Source organism: Aquarana catesbeiana, linkage group LG03, assembly GCF_042186555.1.
Source record: "Aquarana catesbeiana isolate 2022-GZ linkage group LG03, ASM4218655v1, whole genome shotgun sequence".
In the NCBI taxonomy this organism is placed as follows: domain Eukaryota; kingdom Metazoa; phylum Chordata; class Amphibia; order Anura; family Ranidae; genus Aquarana; species Aquarana catesbeiana.
The window spans coordinates 46,981,522-46,994,470 of NC_133326.1; the positions used below are offsets into that span (position 1 = coordinate 46,981,522).

The 12,949-nt window shown below is 38.4% G+C and overlaps 1 protein-coding gene across 4 annotated transcripts in view; it reads right to left on the minus strand.

Annotated features, from left to right (window-relative positions):
• ARNT2 (aryl hydrocarbon receptor nuclear translocator 2) overlaps positions 1 to 12,949 on the minus strand; it is a 199,302-nt gene that overhangs the window by 64,240 nt on the left and 122,113 nt on the right. For 3 of the 4 annotated variants that reach the window (XM_073618473.1, XM_073618475.1, XM_073618476.1), the window contains one exon: positions 5,209 to 5,306. In XM_073618473.1, coding sequence (XP_073474574.1) covers positions 5,209 to 5,306 — 98 coding nt within the window. The remainder of the gene's footprint in view (positions 1 to 5,208; positions 5,307 to 12,949) is intronic. The other variant, XM_073618474.1, reaches the window with a different exon arrangement.

Below are 12,949 nucleotides of genomic sequence, written 5' to 3' on the forward strand. Positions count from 1 at the left end.
CAGAAAAGGAATAGATGGGAAATCTTCCAATGAGGACACTAGTTCTGGTTACCTAGGGGTCCCCAAAAATTTCCCTTAATTTGCAGGGATTTTCTCTCACTGCCTGTTTGGCTATGGGACAGGAAGTGAGGGCAAATCTCCAAAAGGGGGCACTATTGGTGAAAAAAAATCTATTAGGGGTTATAACCCTTCCCTACTCTAACAAACAAACAAACAAGTTTTGCCTATAGTTCTACTTTAACTTCCTGTTTTTTGGCTCTCTGTATTGGAAGAAACTGGAAATTTCCCCAACATTGGTTTAGAGATTTTAACCCTTTCCTTTACCAGTGGAGGAACGCAAGGTCTCTAACATCCACCAGCTCCGTGATGTCGTCATGGAGGAGTGGAAGAGGACTCCAGTGGCAACCTGTGAAGCTCTGGTGAACTCCAAGCCCAAGAGGGTTAAGGTAATGCTGGAAAATAATGGTGGCCACCCAAAATATTGACACTTTGGGCCCAATTTTGACAGTGGTGTACTCACTTTTGTTTCCAGAGGTTTAGACATTAATGGCTGTGTGTTGAGTTATATTGAGGGGACAGCAAATTTACATTGTTATAAAAGCTGTACACTCACTACTTTACATTATAGCAAAGTGTCATTTCTTCAGTGTTGTCACATGAAAAGATATAATAAAATATTTACAAAAATGTGGAGTGTACTCACTTTTGTGAGATACTATATTCCACGCTGCACAGTCTGGCAGGTGATCTATGTATTTCATGATTAAGCAAAGTCATCATCTTTCTACTTCTTCAATGGACAGTGAATTAGCACATCACCTAGTGAGCTGGCCCAAGAAGCAGTAAATCCAACCTAGGGAGTAGCAGATTGATCTTTCTGACTAGCAATGTCACAAGAATGGCTGGCCAAATTGACATCAATGTATTTTAGACATATACGGTATTTAGTAGTCTGACCGAAGTGTCATTTTATAAGAAAAGAAAAATACTGTTTAAAAATTCCTAATCAAGTCTGTGTTTGTATGTCAAGTTTTAGAGGCAGACAACAAGGGCTTCTGAAAAGGTTAAAGGGTGCATTCAGTCAGACTGCCGATTGGTCTCTTCTGAGAAATATTTGGTCTCTAATGAAGACTTCTGCAGAAAAGCCTTGGCTGGAAGAGTCATTTTCATTTACAGTCCAAAATTGTAGCATTAGCATGCACTCTCCAAATGCCAAGTTGCTTATTAGAAAGATCTGGTCTCTAATGAGGCATTCTACAAACGAGTTGAAAATATTCAGAACTTCCAGTCACAGCCAAGAACATCGTTATCTTGGAGACTCTTAAAGGCCATTATAAGCAGTCACTTTCCTTCTATTGGGAACAATAGTGATCACCCAGGAAAATTCAATCTAGCTAACCAACATGGGGCTGGTATGTCAGCCCATATCTAAAGGTGTCCAGATATAATGCTATTTTTTGTGATGGTTGAGGTGGCCCTGTATTTAAGGTGTTCAAAATCTTGACTTTTCTTATTCTGTGTGCTTAGGCTGCTCCTAAAAAAGAAAGCCCTCTGACATTGGGGTCGCCCTTCTGTATGTTGGTGTATATGGATTACTACATTTCTCATTACTTATTCTTTGGTGCCCTTACACACCAACATACAGATATAATGATTGACTCCCTCACAGAACTGTCTTGAGGCAGAAGAAAGTGGTCAACCTGAAGAGTTATCACCCTTTTTTGGTATATAAGGTATTCTCCCGTATGGCTTACTCTAATGTAAACCTGTAAATAAGTGGAAGGTAAGTCTGTGGGGTTGGGATACACACATTTACTACTCAGTATGGGGAAGACAAGGTGGCTAAGGCTGGTCATAGACGGCTCGAGTCTCGGCTGGTTCAGTACAATCAACCTGGGTACAACCAGCCTGTCGGATTCACTTGCGATTATTGCTAGTGCTTGCTATAGCCACTAGCAATAATCACTGTCTTCTCCTGGCGGTGACAGCTTCCCCCGTCCCTGCGAATCCCTCCTTGCTCAGCAGGAGGGATTACCCTGTCAGCACTGTCTGTGTTGATGGGGGGGATTGTGCAAATTTCTTTCCTGCAACTCATGGTTGCAGGAATAATATTTGCACCGTCTATGACCTGCCAAAAGCTACAACTGCATCTTAGAAATAAAAAGCCTGCAAAGCTCTATCAATGCTTATCCTCAACACCCATCTCACATTCACTGTCAGGGAGTGACACCATTGTTCATCTGTTGGTTAGGATGGATACCATGCAATGATATAACATGGCAACCAAAATGCATTTCTTTTCCTATATAAATGCTATTCCTGTATTAGAAGGCTATGTTATTAAAAGCCCTCTTTATGGACCTTGACTTCAGATGAAGAGCCCCCTAGTGCAGCTACTGTGGCTGCAAAGAAGCTGCAGACTGGATACCAACCAGCCTTGAAGACCAGCAATTGTTGTGCTGAGTATTTACTGGCAGCATAGCAATATAGGGTAATAAATGTGAAATATAGCATTATAGTTCTCATTTACCTGGTCCCATTTTGTTTAGATTGTCCTTTATGTGATTTTCTGTTTGGCTATTGATTATGCTTTAGTCTAGTTGTAAAGTTGAGTATTTTGAATGGAGAAGAAATTAGAAACAAAAAATAAATGGAGCTATTTTTAGTTAGATTATTTCCATTATATAAAACTCACATTACTTTATAATAATGCTGAGCCAGCCAGGCCAAAAAGTCTTACTCAGTATAACCTCACGTCAGTGGGTTTGTTCTGATCTGAACACACAAACAATGTGGAATAAGTGAACCTTTGCGTGTACTGGAAAGCTGAATTCCCACCTGCCATACATTAGAGAAGGGGCTGCTGGCTGCAGGCTAAACAATTCTATATATAGAATTTCTGAGCAAAATCTCTATTCCCAAAGGACAAAACATCATACGCCACAACTTAGGAATTTACACAGGTTACTGAGGGGCAATTCTGATTTAAAACCACTCATACAAAGAAATAAGAGTCTGTTTATGGGTTTATAGCTGCTAAAAATAACCACTCATCTCACTCATCTGTACAAACGGGTCCTATGCAGCCAAAAAGTGTAGATGCACTGCTGTGATATAAATGTGCTTGTCAGCAGAACTAGAAAGCCCTATCATCTATATCTTCTATCACGTGTAGACTATTCCTTTTTTTAATTACGTTTCTTATTTTTTACATGTCTATGTTATCATCATGCCCATTCTATATCACTTCACAGTTCACTGGTATGCAGAATCTTAGAATCATCTCTGGTAACACCTATAGAACCACTGGTAGACGATGAAGAGCCCCCTAGTGCAGCTACTATGGCAGCAAAGAAGCTGCAGACTGGGTGCCAACCAGCCTTGAAAAGACCAGTGATTATTACTGGTAGCATATAGAGTAATAAATATTAAATATAGAATTTTATTACATTATTTACCTTGACCCTTATTTTTTAGATGATTCTTTATAGGATTTTCGGTTTGGCTACTGGTTATACTTTAATTTAGCTATAAAGTTGAATATTTTAAATGAATGGAGAAGAAAATAGAAACAAAAAATAAAGGGAAATAAGTTTAGTTTTTAGATTCAGCTATGCCACATCTATCAGTTACAGTATGTGCAGCTTGCTATTATGTTCTGTTTTAAAACAGTAAATAAATGATATTATATTCAAATTATGAATTTTTAAAGGCTCCACTCTCCAAAATGCATACAATGAAGGTGAATAGATAAATAGGAGACCCAGCACTGGCTCTTTGCTCCACCTCATGCAAGATGGGTTGTTTTGTGCCCTCTTACAACCCTACCAATGATGGCTCTGCTGCCACATACAGACTTCTCTATATAATTTCCAGAATGATGATGGTTCATGGGAGATTTGGGTTTAAAATAACAAGCTGAAAATGCTAGTCTCAAAATAGCTTAGCCTCCTTTGATTGACCCTTTAGGCACACTCACAGCATGGCTCAGATTCCTACACAAGAAGACTTTGCTGATCCTTCAATTTTTATTTCTTCTGAATATTTGCATGTAGTAGGTTTGACTGTTTTATGAAGAATCACAACATTTTTAAAAATCTAGTTTCAGGAAGTTCATGAAAAATTGATGTGTATGGATCATTTTTGGTGAATAAGGATATTGTTTAGTGTTAGTTTAAGCATGTGCATCTCTTACACCGCATTGCCCTGCTACAATACTGTGCGCACAAACATTGGTGTCATAGTGGACTATTTTGATTTCTTGTCAGTGAATAATGGAGCATGTAGTTCTTTGAAAAATCAATAAACAAAACAACTGGAAGAACTTGGTGAAAGGAAACAGCATGTAGACTCTTTGTTTACAGACAAGATTTACACAGCAAATCTGAATACAGAGACATTAACAAATAATGAAGTCTTCATTCCAAAAAATGTGCCGTAGGCCCCTAAGGATGTGTTGGGTTCAGCATTGATGACAATATGTAACTCAGGTTTAACGAGAGACTTCCTTCGTTTTAATTTAAGATGGAAAGCTGAGATACCGATGTGACAGCGTCTGGCAGATCCTTACAGCATCTTTCACTCTCCTGCATAAATACCAGCTGCTAGATCATTTTTCAGACAAAAAGTCATAATTCTGTTGGGAACAAACCATTCTGATCTGCCAAATGCACCGACAACTCCAATACTAAACCTTAACCTTTTGTTACTAATAAAAGAATTCTAATTCCCAGTGCATCACATTTTCCAAAAATATCCTGTCTGCCTGCTTAGATTTTCTCTGGTTAATGACCTATAAATGATATCTTTATTGCTCCAGTTGACACTGAAGTCCCCATACAAAGGATCTGAACTCCTGGCAGATGTGATTATATGTCTGGTTACCTGCACTTTCGTTGTTTCATGGCAAGTGGACCATGTTCATTGATTTGTATTGTGTCTCTGTGAAAATGAAATTTTTAACATTGCTAAAAGAACGACCATATTCATATCCTTCTCTGCTCCCTTCTGACAGAGTGCAGGGTTCAATTATAGTTCTCCGATACTGCGGCAATATTCACGCATATGGAAAAAAGTGCTGGGGCTTGTACTAAGAAGCATCATCATTCCTATGTGCCTCAGACAGCAAAGGCTCTAAATATGGCCTTACTATAGTTTAATTACTTTTCTCTTAACCATCTAGTGATTACTACATAATGTTCTCGTTACCTTTGTTCTTACCTGCTGGGGGCCAAGCCTTAATATAACCAGTACAGTGGACCACGGAATACTGGGCTTCACCTTCTTTCACTGGTCCCAGGCCATTCCTAAAATGGATGACAGAGTGATATGCACTAAGAAATAGAAAATGTCTTTACAAGCATCATGGAAGGAAAACAAACACACAGAGTGCAGCTAAAAAAGGAATGTCATGAAATTACAATTATGCATAATGCATTATCAGTTGCAGCTCAGAAGTGTATGTATAACAACTGTAATAAGGTTGATTTACTAAAATTGGAGAGTGCAAAATCTGGTGCAGGTGTACATGATAGCCAATTAGCTTCTTAGTGCAGCTTGTTCAACTAAGCTTTGACAAAAAAAAAAAAATGGAAACTGATTGGCTGATTGGTTTCTATGCAGAGCTGCACCACATTTTGCACTCTCTAGTCATGCAGAAGACTTCTTTTCACAGCCATCTCCATGGTACATTTGTAATAATTCCTCTCTTATAGCTTTGTGACTTGCTGTCTCTGCTACCCATCAACAAAGATCATTAACAAATCTCTCAGGGCAAAAGCGGAGGTCAAATATACAATCCCCCAATTCCAAAAAAGTTGTGTAAAATCTACATCAAAACAAAATGCGATGATTTGCAAATTTCATAAACCCACATTTAAATTACAATAGAAGGAAGAAAAATATCAAATGTTTCAAGTGAGAAAATTGACCATTCTAAGAAAAAAATAAGGCAATTTTGAAATTTATGGTAGCAACATCTCTCAAAAAAGTTGGGACAGGGCAACGAAAAGCTGGCAAAGTACAACCCCAATTCTAAAAAGTGTGGGATATGGCCATGTTTCCCATGGTGTAGCCTCTCCACTTCTTTTTACAACACTCTGTAAATGTCTGGGAGAGGAATGTTGTCCCATTCTTGCCTGAGCATATGTTGCTCTAAAACCTGGAAAAATCTTTCAGCATGTAATGTACCTTTCTAGATGTGCAAGCTGCCCATTCCATTCGCACTAATCCCCCATACCATCAGAGATGCCGGCTTTTGAGCTGAGCACTGATAACAAGCTGTAAGGTCCTTCTCCTCTTTAGTCCAGAGGACCCAGCACCCATTGTTGCCAAAAAGAATGTCAAATTTCGATTTGATCTGACCACAGAACAGTTTTCCACTTTGCAACAGACCATTTTAAATGAGCTTTGGCCCAGAGAAGATGGCGGCGTTTCTGAATCATGTTTAGATATGGCTCCTTCTTTGCCTGATAGAGCTTTAACTTGCATTTTTTGGGTGGCACAGTGAACTGTGTTCACAGACAGTGACTGTTGGAAGTATTCCTGATCCCATACAGTGTTGTTCATCACAAATTCATGTCTGTATTTAATGCAGTGCCGTCTGAGGGCCAAAAGATCATGGGCATCCAATATTGTATTTCGGCCTTGCCCCTTGCGCACAGAGATTTCTCCAAATTCTTGGAATCTTTTCATAATATTATGTACTGTAGATGATGATATATATAAAGTCTTTGCAATTTTACAGTGAGGACCATTATTTTTAAAATTGTTCGACAATTTTTAGCCGCAACTTTTCACATATTGGTGAACCTCTGCCCATCTTCCTTGTTAGTAATATTTACTTTGCCAGCTTTTTGTTGCCCTGTCCAAACTTTTTTGAGACGTGTTGCTGTCATCAATTTCAAAATTATCATGCTTTTTTCTTAAAATACAAAAGTTGAAACAATGAGAGTATTACCTGCTCGTCCCCAGACCCAGCAAAAATGCCCCCTTGGCACTTTAAAGCAGTTAAAGTATAACAGATCTTTATTAATATAAAAAAATATTTTTATTATACAAAGAATTCCTTAAAGGAGAAGTCCAGCCAAAGCTCATGTGGCTGGGCTTCTCCTATGGATCACAAAAGTGCAATTAATTTTGCACTCCTGTGACCTGTTTTCTGCAGAGAGCGGACTAAAGTCCACTCTCTGCTGACATCACAGCGCCCTGACTCCCTGAGCACAGAGGGAGATGAGCAGAGAGCTGTGACTGACACGTTTTAAACTAGGGACACACTGCCGTCAGAGCCCAAGGCCCAATGGCAAACATCATTACATTTTAAAGAAAAGGCTCTGACAGCTTTGTGTCCCTGGCTTAAAAAGTTTGTAAGTATCCAAAGATACAAGGTCCCTTGAAGATATATATGGTATCATCAGAGCTTTTCCAGGTTTTTTAACATTTATATGATGTCTTTTTAAAGGAATTCTTTGTTTAACAAAGATATTTTTTTGTATTAATAAAAGTCTGTTATACTATAACTTCGTTACAGTTCCAAGGGGGCTTTTTTCTTAAAATGGCACATTTTCTCAGTTTAAACATTTGATATAATAGTAAAGAGCTCTCGCGCTACTATGGAATAACGAGTAAAATAGGTGTGTGATATAAACCAAAGTGCAGCAAAATCTAAAAGTGTAACACATAACACTAAATAATTAAAATCAATAAAGTGATTTCGCGCAAGTGGTAATAGGATGTAAAATAACCTATGAGCATAAGGAGAGTGTTTATAATATTCAAGGTGGAATTAAACTGAGTGATGTGTTAATATCTATCGGTGATGACGAAGAAAAATGAAGAAAAAAAATATATATATATAAATTTTTTGTGTAAATAATGAATATCACTCTTATCGTGTACAATCACACATTGTTCTTAGTGTAAATAAAGTGTAAATGGCCTAGTGTGTGTAAAAATATAGTTAAATATAAATATCCTAGTGAAGGTCAAACTACAATAAATATGAATTCACTTTACATTTCAAACAAAAACAGTGACAAAAAAGTCCAGTAATTATTGTAGTGAATGGGGAGTGATGGGGTTCTGTGGTTGTTGAAACAGGTGCAGGTGATGATTCCCAATAATCCTGTTATGGCTCCCTTAAAGCGGAGCGCCGCCGAAAATTTTTTTTTTAAAAGTCAGCAGCTACAAATACTGCAGCTGCTGACTTTTAAAACATGGACACTTACCTGTCCAGGGCGCCCGCGATGTCGGCACCCGAGGCGGAACCGTCTCTCCGTCCTCGGGTGCTGCCGCCTCCATCTTCGGTAAGGGAATCAGGAAGTGAAGCCGTGCGGCTTCACTTCCCGGTTCCCTACTGCGCATACGCGAGTCGCGCAGCGCAATACTGATGGTCCCTGCTGCCTCTGGGACCCGTGTGTTTCCCAGCAGGCAGCGGGGAGGGAGCAGGAAGTGGCGTAAATAACCGCAGATTCTGCGGCTATCTATGCCGGAAGTGAGTACAGATACCTGTAATATACAGGTATCTGTACTCCCCTCCCCCCTGAAAGGTGCCAACTGTGACACCGGAGGGGGGGAGGAATCTGATGAGTGGAAGTTCCACTTTTGGGTGGAAGTCCACTTTAACAATCTGGTCTCCCAGTACTCTTACCTCACTGATAACAATAATATGCAGTCACCACTAGGGGGATCCACTGACTTCTCTGGATGGTCAATATGGTATCTCTGGATGGTATATTGAGCAGTATTCCTTCTCAGGGTGCAGTGATGTGTTGTCCAATCATATAATGCAGGGAGGTACCTCAGTATAAGAGAGGGGACAAGGAGGGGAAAAAGAGCCTCCAATAGTGCAGTATGTCAGATCTAAAACATGTGTATTAAAACATGGTAGCATAGACTCTTACACAAAGAAGATTAAAATAACACAGGGAACAAATTAGGCGTTGTTCCTCGCCTTCTCACGTCACTTCCGGTCGTGGCTCTTCCCGGCCAATCCCTACGCGTTACGTTGCTTCTCACAACTTCATCTGGGGAACCGGATTGCCTATTGGGTCAAGCCTTTATTGTTTCATTCCCGGAAGTAGTTTAGCAGCCATTTTTTCAGAGTCCGCTATATGTAACATCACGGCCGTTTTGTTGGAGTATGTTATAGAGGTAAATTGCGGTCACTCCTTTTCTTAATGGTAAGGTTCGAATCGGCCATTTTTTGTTGGTCTAGTGTCCGCAGTGTAGGTATGAGACCGACAGCGTATTTAAAGATTAGAATACTTCGTCAGCTAGGTTGTCATATAAGATTAAAGCATTTTTTAAATATTTACAAATTATGGTGTAAAAACTCTCAGTAGTTGATATTTCACTTTGTTAGTGAGATTGGTGATCGGTATAGTCACGTAGCGTCTGTCTGGTGAGAAGACTGATATTTTTGAATAAAACCAATAAGTATTCTTGATGGTGGGGTCATTACAATTGATGTTAATGTTACCCAAAGTTTATACAATGTAATTAATATTTTACATTTTACAGGGCCAGCAACTATTACATAGAAGAGCACATGTATTTATGCGTCATAGTAGTAAATATACAATATATTTAAAAATTATTTAAACGGTTAATAAAATATTTAAAAAGTATTAATTATAGAATAGTGAAAAGGTTAATTAAATGAGTGTATCATGAGATAAAAAATAATGATCTGATTGAAATATTGCTATGTCTACAACTAAATATAGCCATCTTATTTTGAAAATCTCCAGATGGATGAAAAATAGATAAATGGACAGAATGGCTATATTCCTCTACAATATCAATAAAAAAAATAATAAAAAATAAAAAATACGGAATAATTTAAAAATTACTTAAAAAACAATTCAGGTCGAATTCTACATTCATCCCCCTAGGTGTTAATGTACGCATGGTATATATCCATTTGGATTCCTTCTGACTAATTGTTCTAATTTTGTGGCTCCCTCTTCATGCTTTTTGGTATTTTTCTATACCCCAAAATTGGAGTTGTAAGGGATCTTTATTGTGCTTCAATGTAAAATGTTTCGACACATTGTGTTTTGGAAAGCCATTTTGTATGCTTTGTATATGTTCTTGTATCCTTACTTTTAATGCTCTCTTGGTTCTTCCAACGTATTGCAGATTGCAACTACATTGGAGTACATATACAACTCCTTCCGTATGGCAATTGATGAAGTCATGGATAGTATGTACTTGGCCCGTATTTGTGGCTACAAATTCGGTTCTTTTACCCTGAAACTTTTTTTGCATGGCGGCAGGCATAGCAGTTTTTACATGGGTAGAATCCTTTGCCATTAAAGAAAGTAAATGTTGGTTTCCTTGGTGGTTCTATTACTGATCTGACAATAAGGTCCTTGATGGTAGGGGCTCTTTTATATATGATGTTGGGGCGTTCTGGTAAAATCTTATCCAAATCTTTATCATTTTTGAGGATGTGCCAGTGGCGTTGGATTATCCTGGCTACATCCTTATGTTGGATACTATAGTCCAATATCAGACCCGATGCTTGTAATTGCATTTTCTTTTTGGGTTCGTTTTGTAGCATTTGGGTTCTCTCAATCTCCTCAACGTGTTGTATTTGGTTCTTAATCCATGAGTCTTTATACCCCTTAGCTTTAAATCTTTCCCCTATTATCAAAGCTTGGGATATATAGTCTTCATTTCTGGTGCAATTACGTTTCAACCGGATAAATTGTCCTTTTGGTATATTATATAGCCACGGTTTGAAATGACAGCTATTTATGGACAAATAGCTGTTAGCATCAACATTCTTGAAGAAGGTTTTAGTGATTAATTTGTCCTCCTCTATACTGATATTCAAATCTAGGAAATCCACAGACTTCTCGTCTATCTTCCACACCAATTTAATGTTTTTATCATTTTCATTCAACTTGGTCAGAAAGGCTTCCAGTTTATCTCTATCTTCATTCCAAATTATTATCAAATTGTCGATGAATCTCTTGTACAGGGGAAGTTCCCTTGGGGTGTGTGTATAGATCGCTGTTTCTTCCCATTCTGCCATAAAGGCATTGGCCACTCCCGGTGCAAATTTCGCACCCATAGCAATCCCTATTGCTTGTTTGTAGTAGCTTTGGTCATGCCAAAAAAAATAATTACATTTCAGGCAGAAATCTAGACATTTGATAATATACTTTCTTTGTATACATGGTAAAGTGCTATAGTGTCTAAGGAGCCACTTAATAGCGGAACAAGCTTCGTGGTGTGCTACAATTGTATATAGCGATGTCCCATCCACTGTTGCTAGGATAGTCCTTCCCTCTAGTACTGGTGTGCCTTCCAATAACTGTAGGACATGTTTAGTGTCTTTGAGATAGGCCCGAGTTGATTGTATTGCTGGTTGAATGAAATAATCTATGTACTGTCCAATTCTAGATGTTAGGGAATCTATCCCATTGACGATGGGTCTGCCTGGTGGATTTTCCATAGATTTGTGAATTTTTTTTCCAACTCCTTCTTATATTTGGACGTAGGGTTACATTACATTAAACTAGTAGGTAACCCTACGTCCAAATATAAGAAGGAGTTGGAACTCCTCATTAATTTGGATATAAAAAAAGAGATTCTTAATTAAAAAGAATCAAAATATCTTATTCCTGAGTCTTGTCGAATTCCAGTTATATACACAGTTCCAAAAATTCACAAACCTATGGAAAATCCACCAGGCAGACCCATCGTCAATGGGATAGATTACCTAACATCTAGAATGGGACAGTACATAGATTATTTCATTCAACCAGCAATACAATCAACTCGGGCCTATCTCAAAGACACTAAACATGTCCTACAGTTATTGGAAGGCACACCAGTACTAGAGGGAAGGACTATCCTAGCAACAATGGACGTGACATTGCTATATACGATTGTAGCACACCATGAAGCTTGTTCCCCTATTAAGTGGCTCCTTAGACACTATAGCACTTTACCATGTATACAAAGAAAGTATATTACCAAATGTCTAGATTTCTGCCTGAAATGTAATTATTTTTGGCATGACCAAAGCTACTACAAACAAGCAATAGGGATTGCTATGGGTGCGAAATTTGCACCGGGAGTGGCCAATGCCTTTATGGCAGAATGGGAAGAAACAGCGATCTATACAGACACCCCAAGGGAACTCACCCTGTACAAGAGATTCATCGACGATTTGATAATAATTTGGAATGGAGATAGAGATAAACTGGAAGCCTTTCTGACCAAGTTGAATGAAAATGATAAAAGACATTAAATTGGTGTGGAAGAGAGACGAGAAGTCTGTGGATTTCCTAGATTTGAATATCAGTATAGAGGAGGACAAATTAATCACTAAAACCCTCTTCAAGACTGTTGATGCTAACAGCTATTTGTCCATAAATAGCTGTCATTTCAAACCGTGGCTATATAATATACCGAAAGGACAATTTATCCGGTTGAAACGTAATTGCACCAGAAATGAAGACTATATATCCCAAGCTTTGATAATAGGGGAAAGATAAGCTAAGGGGTATAAAGACTCATGGATTAAGAACCAAATACAACACGTTGAGGAGATTGAGAGAACCCAAATGCTACAAAACAAACCCAAAAAGAAGATGCAATTACAAGCACCGGGTCTGATATTGGACTATAATATCCAACATAAGGATGTAGCCAGGATAATCCAACTTCACTGGCACATAATCAAAAATGATAAAGATTTGGATAAGATTTTACCAGAATGCCCCAACATCATATATAAAAGAACCCCTACCATCAAGGACCTTATTGTCAGATCAGTAATAGAACCACCAAGGAAACCAACATTTACTTTCTTTAATGGCAAAGGATTCTACCCATGTAAAAACTGGTATGCCTGCCGCCATGCAAAAAAGTTTCAGGGTAAAAGAACCGAATTTGTAGCCACAAATACGGGCCAAGTACATACTATCCATGA